Source organism: Austrofundulus limnaeus, unplaced genomic scaffold (assembly GCF_001266775.1).
Source record: "Austrofundulus limnaeus strain Quisiro unplaced genomic scaffold, Austrofundulus_limnaeus-1.0 Scaffold293, whole genome shotgun sequence".
In the NCBI taxonomy this organism is placed as follows: Eukaryota; Metazoa; Chordata; class Actinopteri; order Cyprinodontiformes; family Rivulidae; genus Austrofundulus; species Austrofundulus limnaeus.
In genome coordinates, this window is record NW_013952695.1 from 375,510 (window position 1) to 385,735 (window position 10,226).

The following is a 10,226-nucleotide window of genomic DNA, read 5'->3' on the forward strand; positions in this document are numbered from 1 at the left end:
AGTCAGCTGTGTAAAATTTATATTTTGCTGCATTTTTGTAAGCTACTTTTGTTGGGTTTCATTTGTACTGGGAAGTGGGAGATTCCCACTAACAAGTCGCAAATTTACAGTGGTGATTTACTGTCGGAAAGTGGGAGAATTCAGAATTCAAGACACCTCCTCAGTGAGTAAAACTCTCGTACTTTTACTTTACTTTTTAACTTTAGTTTACTTTTACTTTTACTTTCTGTATTTCTGTATTCTTTGTGACCTGTCATATCAAAATGAGGATTAAGTCAAATCTGGTCAAAATTACTTAAATACATTTTCAGATTCTTGGCTTTAAAAGCTACATTTTGATACCTGGATCATCCTGATATCATAATTAAATCCATATATATGACTTAATTTGCCTTGTTGGTTACAATAATACATAAATATTTGGTCTGAATCTTAATTTTATGTCATTTTAATGAGGAATTTTTGATGTCCTTATAAAGAGGAAACCACAAATTATATTTGATTATTGAGATTTCCCAGCTAAAAGGAAACAAATCTTTGCTAGCTCACAGGGAAAATGTCAAAATTGTAAGGTGTTTTCCTTTAAAATCATTTTTTTGTTGCTACTGTTCAAAAAAGTGCTTCAAAATTTTGTTTTATGATTATATTTCAGACAGTTTGTTCAAATGATACATTAATAAGGCATTTATTCATTATATTTTGACAAGATGCCATTTTTGTTAACATTTTAGTCAAAACACTGTATTTGCCTATTTCTCCTTGTACAACTTTTGGACTTAATCCTTGTTTTGATGTGATGGGTCACATTTAATCAATTGTACGTGTAGTACTTTTATAAAAGTGTTAAAACTCTGTTTCTGTGCAGGAAACACTAATAGTTAGTGTTTGTTAGCGGTGCTCAGCTGTAACAAATGGACGAGGAATGTGACGTTTCGTGTTCAGACAAATAAGTTTATTATAACTGGCCCTTAGAGGCCTTGGTGAAAATGAATTTGACTTCCTGCCTGCCTTAAAMGATTACCACCACCCATTATTAAAATGATTCATGATGTCAGCTGATTTATGATTTTTAAAGGATTGTCTTGTTGAAAAGTTCTTGTTTTCTGCACTGTGTCTGCCGTTTCCATTCAGAATCATTACATCAGTGGTGCCCAGTTCTGTCTTGGAGGGCTACTATGTATGTTTTAGTTGTTTCATGCTCTGTTTTTGCTTTGGGTTTTTTTTTATTGCAGTGGTAACAAATCAATGCTTTAATAAATATGGCAGAGAGGTGAATAATAATGAGCCTACCCATGCAGGCTTTGCTGCATCAGCTCTTGAACAGTTCTCCTGAGATTCAGRCTGTAATACCATCCAATGTCCACAGGAGGGCAGGGTTGGCTAAAACACACAAAACAAAAGGAGAGAGTGACTTCACATGCACTTTAAACAGGGAGAGGGCGTTGAAGTCTGAAACTGCCGCTTCATTCAGGGAGAAGCTGTTAAAGTGCGCAGAAATTGGCCCATATTTTCCCCCTTTGTCTATTTTTAGCCTGATCACTCCCAAATTATTGATTTGCGCGCTCTGCTGTGCGCCACAATCAAACTGGGTGAAGGCACGCGTACAACGAGCAGGTCTTCTGCAAAACAGATGAGAGGAAAAGAGGGAGAAAAAGGTGGGGATAAAGTTTCCCGGTTAGCTGAAGCAGTGAGACGCGGAAATCTCCCTGATTAGCCCTCTCCAACAGACGGGGATTAAAGCGTTTAGACTCTGATTATTATAAAAGCACACGTCAGCAGATATCCACCCATYTGGGAGGAGGCGGGGGGTAGGGGGTGTCCTGTTGATGGTGCGGGGCGGGGGGTCCTGAGAAGACCCAGGAACTGGAAGATCCTCCCGAGTCTTCAGCTCTGTGCCACGACGCACACACCCGGCTGCCGCTGCGCCTTTAAACCAGCATCCTATGGTACTCTGCTCAAGATGGCGGTGCAGGCAGCAGAAAAGGACGGGATAGTGAGTATTCTGAAGGCGCAACGGCACCCAGGGGTGAAAGGGGGTGGTGGTGTTTGATTGTTGTTGTTGTTGTTGCGGGTTTTGGGATTTTACGCACCGCTGCGTTTATTGTTGTGACAAAATGCGGAGCGAAGGTGCGCGTTCAGAGCGCGCTCATCTGTTTGATGTGGAGCCGGGAGGAGAGGAAATCCAATATGGTGAAATGAATCAGTGTGTGTGTTGTACAGACACACACACGTCGCAGTGAAACACAGGTGTTGAAATTATATATATATATTTTTAAATAAAGCGCGTGGCTCCGTCCCTCATCAGTTGTTGCCTCTGAGCCTTGTTGATTCTCCAGGCCTCGCGGTGCTGAGACCCCCAGCCCTTTAAATGTTCAATAAATGCCTGTATTCTGTCCCCCCTGGTGTTGAAGACCGTGGATGAGGACCACCTGAACGACTCGCTCGGGAACCCTGGGCTCATCTCACCGGACAAGGAGGATTTATCCCGTCTCTTGGTGGGAAATTACCCCCTTAAATTCTTGTTTGTTGCTGTTTGAGCAGCGCTTCTTAATGTTTGTTTGTTTGTTTGTTTTTGTTTGTTTGGCGCAGACTGTCCCGTTCAGCGGGCGTATCCGCGGCGGAATGCGACCCGGGAAGAAGATCATAGTGATGGGGATCGTCGACCTGGAGCCGTACAGGTGAGAYAAGGCCTGCAGCTGGATCTTTCAGACTTTTAAGATAAGCCTTTTCTTTTTCTTCGCTGTTCCAACTATGTCAAACTTGTACAGCCACTTTGTGACGCAGGAAGAGAGACATTTAAGGGTGACGGGCGTTCCCCTGCCAACATGTAGGAGTTCAAACGAAGATCATCTTTGATAAGAGTTAAAGCCTTTTATCCAAACCTGGAAACTAGGTTTCATCTACAACCTCTTATGCTTGTGTTGTGAATAACTCTCATTTAGTGCCACGCCGGTTTTTAGCTCTATGTGTGTAAAATTGAGCAAACTGGAGCCACTTTTGTGTTTTCTAATGTCTGTTAGCTGTGGCAGCCATCTTGAATCATATCAACTCCAGAGGTTAATCAGTTGTAAATGTACATCCMATCATTACTTTCTGCAAGAATCAATAAAATTGATCGTGCGGCTCCTGAGATATTTTGCTAACAGACAAACAGCGCTGACTCCGATAGCTAATGCCGAAGTTTTAAAGCAAAGATCTTATGCAATAACTTGCAGCTGGATTGGGAAATGTGACTCACTCTCAGCTACAACTCCACATATTTTTAGCACAATTTCTGTAAAACTGATCGAGTTACAGCCATTTATGTGTTTTCTAAATTCAGCGAGCTGTGGCAGCCATTTTTAACTGTATTGACTCCAAAAAATAATCAGTTGTAGATGTACATCAAGTGTGCACTTTCTGAAAGATTCATTAAAATACGTTTTGTAGTTCATGAAATATTTTGCTAACAGACAGCGTTGACTGGTAGCGGTAAAGGGTAGAATTTTTTAATTTTATTTTGAGTTATCGTGCAACCTCTTAGCACTCAGGTGGTGTGATGGGAGTAAGTCTCAGCTACTACCGCACCAARTTTTAGGTTTGCATTTGCAAAATTAAAAGAGAAGCTCAGTTTTATTTTTAAGGCGAATTGCTGCGGCGGCCATCTTTAAATCAGGTTGATTCCAGGAGTTAATTACTTGCAGATTTAAAATCAAGGATTATATTCAAAAGGTTTCATTAAAATCCCATTAATGGTTCGTGAGATATTTYTGCAAACACACACAGACAAAAACATAAGGTGGTGCAGTTTTGTTTGGGTGTGTCGTTTCTTACCCTACATGGAAACTTGTGCCGAACTTGGAAAAATCCTTCATGACCTCATCTTGTTCAGCTGCTGCTGCTGCTGCTGCTGCTGCTGGCAGAGGAGTCGAACCAGGCTTTATGTGAATGTCCCAGCTGACGGAGCTGCTCCAGCTGTTTTGTTTCTCTTCCTTTTGTTGCATCTAGTTCACCACAGAGCTCCAAGCCACGAAGATGGCTGTCTGAACTGCACAGCTGCAGGCCGGGGAGGATAAACCCGAACCCCGCAGCAGAGATTATACATAATTAAACAATAGGTTTGCTCTTACGCAGCAACGGCAGAATTATTCATTTGCCTCGCATCCCAGATTAGCTGCCCCACTCCTCCTGTGTAACATCCTGTCTGACTCCACCTGTCCTCCTCCTCCTCCTCAGCTTTGACATCAGCCTGACCTGCGGCCGGGAGTCGGAGAAAGAGGAACCTCCRTACGACGTGGCCCTGAAGCTCACGGCGAGCTTTGGAGACCGCCAGTTCCTGCGCAGCGCCCGCGTCTCAGGGAAGTGGACGGAGGAGGAGGCGTCCACCGCCTACTTTCCTTTCATCCCTGATCAGCCTTTTAGGGTAAAATTTTAGTCAGTATTTTGTTTGGTTAACATTCTATCACTCATTAATTAGGCCCATATGTGTTGGATAAAGTCAAATCTATATATATAWAAATAAAAACCTATCAAAGTAAGTAAAATAAAAACATTTTTGGTTGAGAAGTGACATAATCGTACCCATTTTGGCCATATCCTTAATATAACGTGCAGTTACTAGGGGTGTAAGAAAATATCGATACACTGAAATATCGCGATATTTCATTTTCCGATACTGTATCGATATTCTAAAGCCCTGTATCGATTTTTTTTATTAAGGCTTAAAATGTCAACTTTCCTGCCAGCCGTTCATTTTTATGTTGTAGTTCAGCCTCTGACCACTAGTTGGCAGCAGTGAGCCAGCCATTTGGCTCCTCTACCTTTTGAGGTAGAGGCTATTGTTAAGTGTTGGGTGACCATATTGTAAATTAATATTAAAAACTAAAAGCTGCAAAAAATATTTTCAGACTATTTATTGTCAAATTTAGTCTAATAATTGAAAACATGGATTAAATAAGAAAAATGAAACAAATAAAATAAAATACATACAAAGCAGAACACAGCTAAATGTATCAAAAGCATGTCTATGTTATATTAGAATTTTCTGAGACAATGAATTTTGGTTTTTCATTTTTCCCCCCTGTAAGAGGTTTTTATTTAATAGAATTTTTGGACAAAAAAAAATCGCAATATATAGCGATATATCGTATCGTGACCCCTCTGTCATAAAATGTATCGTATCGCCAAATTCTTGCCAATACACAGCTCTAGAAGTTACATTTACTAGTGTGTTGTGAATGACTCGTGTCTACTACCACCAAATTTAAGCTCAAAATCTGTAAAATTCACAGTTATAGTCATTTTTGTGTAGGCTAAGTTTGATTAGCTGTGGCAACCTTCAATACAATCAGCTGTATTTGAACATCCAGTAGTTACTTGTTGAAAGTTTCATTCAAACCTGTTTAGGGGTTCATGAGATATTTCGCTAACAGACCGGAGTTGATTCCAGATGTTTATGGCAAGGTTTTCAATGCAGATCTTAGGCACTCGGTGCTCAGAGCATAAGTTGGGGTTGAGTTTCAGCTACAACCACTCCAAATTTTACAGCAATATTTGTAAAATTGGCTGAGTTGTTGACATTTTTTGGGCTTTCTAAGATTGCCTCACATTGGCGGCCATATACTTTAACCTTATAAACGTAAGATCTATGCGTGAGCCTCTTGTTTATAACATAGTGTCATGTTCATTTAATGCAAAGTCGCAGATTACCAGTAAATCAGCAGAATCTGCTGGATTATTTTGTGTTTTTTTTTTAATAATTGCTGTATCCTTGCAGGATTAAAAAACAAACAAACAGAAGACAAACAGGAAATGCATTCTTTGCAAAGTCATGTTTGTCTTCATTAAAAGCCAGCCTGTGTCGGTGCAGTGGTCTGTATACAACAAGCGTCAGCTGTTCAGATGGGGGGTGAGCAGCTGTGTATGTATGCATCATGAGTAATTACAAAACATATGAGCTTGTTTGTCCTTTACACTCACGTTCCGCTCTAATAAATGTGAACGAGCAACCGGCATGTTCCTCTAAAGATGGACTCCAGCTTTAGTTCGTTGGGAAGCCGGCAGCATGAATTAAACTTCTCTGATGCATTCAGAGGTCATGTTTTTTTGTTTTTTTTTTGTGTTATGTTGTCCCTTCCCTGTCACCATTCTGACGAGATGTCAGTGTTTAGTGGTCAGAGGACGACCAAAGCAGAAGCTGGATCCTGGGAGATTAGAGTGTTTTATGCAAACTGGGGGCATGTGGACGGACACATGATGTGTTGTGGTTTTAGAGCCGGATGGCTGCGTGTGGGGCGGGGTGAGTTTAACTGTCCCATTTTGTGTGCAGATACTTTATTATTTACCATTTGGGTGAAGATCCAGTTTGTGCTGATGTACGAAAATATTTGACAATAAGGGTCCATGTGGAAACTGAACTTATCTGTTTTGTTTTTTGTATTTGTTGGATACATTTAGTTGAAGCTGAACTAAAAATAATATATACATTTCCTGAGTTCTAACCTTTTTTTCCCCCTCGGAACTGAAAAAAAAAATCAGAATTCTGAGATTTAAGTCAGATTTTCAAAAAAGTGTTGTTTTTTTTTTCTCTGTTACCACCTTTAAGACAAAATTTTCCCATGTCTTTAGACCATTTAGCAAGAAAACTGTCAATAATAAATTTGTTTAATGGTACTAACTGGTATTTTGGCACCAATAAGCTAATTTTCAAAGAGCTAATTGGTAAAACTGTGGCAAAGAAGTTGCCGTAATGTTTTGCAAAACATTATTTTTCAATAATTTCAGGTCAACAGTCAAACTACACCAACTCAAGTGCATCCATTTTTTTTCATTATGTTCAAAAGGTGGAATGTGGGTCTTTTTAAATTTTACCGGACTCCCCGAGCTTTATTGAGTGTAAGAAACTAAAGATCTGACTAGAGTGGCGCAAATGGTTCAGGGCACATTGCCATTGAACGGATGGCCATTGTTCTAACAGGAAACAGACTTTTTTTTTTTGTGAAGACTGTTACTCTGACAATATTTTTCCAATAAAACATTTGTCTCCAAAATATCAGTCTGCAGGAAGTTGGCGTTGCCATTTTTGTTTTTTTCCTTTGAATTATCTGAAGCATCATTTGTTGAATCAATTCTTGCCCTGTTTCGAGTTACTCAACCCTTTCCTTTGTCTCTTTCCCCCTCCCCTCCCTGCAGATTGAGATCCACTGCGAGCACCAGCGGTTCCGGATATTCGTGGACGGACACCAGCTCTTTGACTTTTACCACAAAGTAAAATCTTTGTCCTCCATCGACACAGTACGAATACAAGGAGATCTACAGATCACGAAGCTCGGTTAACTTCCCCCCMACCTTTCCCCGCTACGGGTTTGTGTGACGAAAACAAAGACTTGATCACAGATGACCACACACACACTCACACACACACACATGCAGCTGTTGCATCATCATCCATAATCTGTCCTGCAGCTCTGCAGCAACGTGAAGAAACAACGATGACCAATTTTTTTATGTTTTTCCATAATCAGGATCTGATGTAAAACCGTTTGGAGGGTAAATGAGGGTGCTTTATTTTATTTTATTCTTGTAGTGCCAGTTTTGTCATTAACAGGACAAATCTTTACCGGTGAGTTTTTTTTTTTTTTTTTAATGCTAAGATCAGACAGGTGTGGAGTACTTTTGGACATGCAGAGTGGAGGCAAACCTTGGCTTAAGATTGAAATATTACAATCAACTTGATTGAAATCTTTAACTTGAGCTGAAGAAAAAGTAAAAATGGCTGTTTTTAAAAAAAACCTTTTGTTGTGATCGAATTCAATAAAAATGTCACATACCTCACAGCTTATTCTGCTGTTGGCTGTAGGGTATCATGAGGTGGTGCCAGGCTGTTGTGGCTGCATATGGTTCTTCCACRTGCTACAAAGGTCCCTGTTTGGTAAAACTTTGAACAAGTTAAAGCATATTTAGCTATTTGGAATGGATGCGGAAGATTTGACGAGTTATTTTTTATGGGTCTACCCACCCACTCAATGCAGCTGCTTAAACTTAATAAATATGGCACCATTTAAAGGGGAATTACAGACTTCCCAAGTGTAAGGTTTGTTGCCATGAAACATCATTACAACAAAAACATACAGCTTTTTATGTTCAGATTAGATTTCATACAACACAGCTGGATTAGTGATTTTCTGATTTCAGCGTTTGGGTAGCGTTTTTTTTTTTTTTTTTTTTTGTGTATATGATGATGCAACTCCCCTGGCCCTCTTCCCTCCCTCGGGTTTATTATGTTGTCATGGTAACGTGCTGCAGCCTCGCTGACCCACATATCACCCACCCAAGAAAAATGCGTATTCAGTTGAGACGAGATGCACTGCTGATAGTTTCACATTCATCTTAGCGATAGCTGCAGCTGGCTGTCCTGCAGGAAGAAGGCYGTGGTAAACAGGAAGTACAGTTCAGGGTCAGATGGTACTTTGAATGTAAAGTGTTTTCAGTAGTAGTGCAGTAGCTGTAGTTGATGAACGGTAAATTAGCGTCACAGTTTTCAGTAGTCTGGCTGGTGCTGTTGTAGTCCAACGACTTTTGAGTGTTGTACRTTATTTTGTTTCCGGAATCATTCCGCGCCAGTGAACGGTGAGTCGGACCTTTTTTTACTGACAAATAATTCAATATTTGTTACGCATTGCACAAATTTGTGACCATTCCGCTCAATACGACATTTTTTTCTTTTACTGGATACGCACTAATAGTAGTAAAACTACTCAAGTATTATTTCCTACAGGTGCTTTTATTGTTCCTCCTTCCTGTATCCACAATCAGGAAATGATTTTATTCCAAAACATTTGTTAAACTATTTCTAGTGCTTTTCAGTTACCAGGTTGTGAAAACCCCTTCAGTGTTTTTTTTTTTTTTCTAATTATGCAGAGGTTAAATAACCTATAACTTATCCTGTGTATAAATTATTTGCTCTCATTGCTTTCATATAGAGATTATCTTTTTGAAGAAATTAGAAACTAAACCTTTAAATGGTTCAATTAATTGTTTGAATTCTAAAATATCACTTGGTTATTAATCTTATTTATGCTGGATAATGTCAGTTTTCGTTTGTATCAGACAGTAGAGCATATTAGTTATATTTGATCCTGTTGTTGTTTTTTGTAAGGTTTCCATCCCACCACATCTATGTTGGAACCATGCATCCAGGCTCAGAGAGGGTCTTCCTGAGGTCTCTGCTCAGCCACTTGCTTCAGACCCAAACAAAGATGGAGTGATTCCCTAGTCAGTTTTGGTGCGTAACGGTGTTGACCGTGTGTTTTGTGTTGGATGCAGTTTTAACTTTTGTGTTTTCTATGAGTGACGACTGTTATCGCTGCGGTCTCTACATGTTAATTTAATCGGAGTGAAGGCCGTGACTCTGCAGTAGGTTTCAGTGGCGGTAGATATGTATTTAAATTTCTGGGTGGTCGGCTGTCAAGGCTGGCAGCTGCAGGAATCATGGGGGAGGGAGATAAACACTTGAAGAATTAAAAACCTCGAAGCAGGGAGCTGTTTGTGTTTGTGGACGGTTCTAAAGCTGGAGAGGTACTTAGCAAGTTTTCAGCTGCCTGTTGTGGGGTTTTTACATTCCATTTTCTGCAGACGGTCCTGCAACTCTCCTACTTGTAGTTGCACTTTGAAAGCAGTGCCACTTCTTGATCTCCTAATGATCCTGTTCGTTTCTCTACAACCCTGATGAAAATGTTATTGAACTGAATGTCACTTTCTTCCTGATTGTAACCTGATGATAAAAACCCAGCTTCTCTCATTTGGATTTTAGGATGTTGTTTTTCACCATGTTCCTCCTTTGAAAGCATTTGTTGTAAAATAAATCTTTTGTTTGACCCAGCTCCTATGGACTTTGGATGTACATAATGTGATCCTCAGGGGCTCATTTTGTTTTCTTTCACATGATTAAATAAGCAACATTCCACGCTCAAAGGGGTATTATTGTTCATGTAAGCTAGACAGACTGAGGTGTTAAGTGTTTCCAGTTTGTTAAAGTCAAGCATGCCGTTTTAAAAAAAAAATCAAAAAGAAAAAATTGTATAGGTCTTCTGGATGGGTTCTTTAATGAAACGTTTCGTCTCTTCTCCAAGAGACTTCTTCAGTCTGAGAGTTTCAGGCAAACTTCAGGCTTTTAAGCACTGCCTCCATGTGACTGATACATCACATGGCAATTGTTGACACCTAATTAACACCTATTGTTAACAATA

The 10,226-nt window shown here is 39.8% G+C and overlaps 1 protein-coding gene across 2 annotated transcripts; it reads left to right on the forward strand.

Moving 5' to 3' along the window:
* The first annotated feature begins 1,834 nt into the window (after positions 1–1,834).
* Positions 1,835–9,941, forward strand: lgalslb (lectin, galactoside-binding-like b). Of its 2 annotated transcripts, none has more exons than XM_014021452.1 (5): positions 1,835–1,993; positions 2,403–2,495; positions 2,590–2,678; positions 4,216–4,402; positions 7,171–9,941. In XM_014021452.1, exons 1-5 carry the CDS (start codon positions 1,961–1,963, stop codon positions 7,312–7,314), a joined length of 546 nt encoding a protein of 181 aa, XP_013876906.1. In that variant the 5' UTR covers positions 1,835–1,960; the 3' UTR covers positions 7,315–9,941. The 2 variants fall into 2 exon arrangements, with proteins under 2 accessions (XP_013876906.1, XP_013876907.1); XM_014021453.1 differs by having other exon boundaries at positions 2,412–2,495.
* Positions 9,942–10,226: the final 285 nt, after the last annotated feature.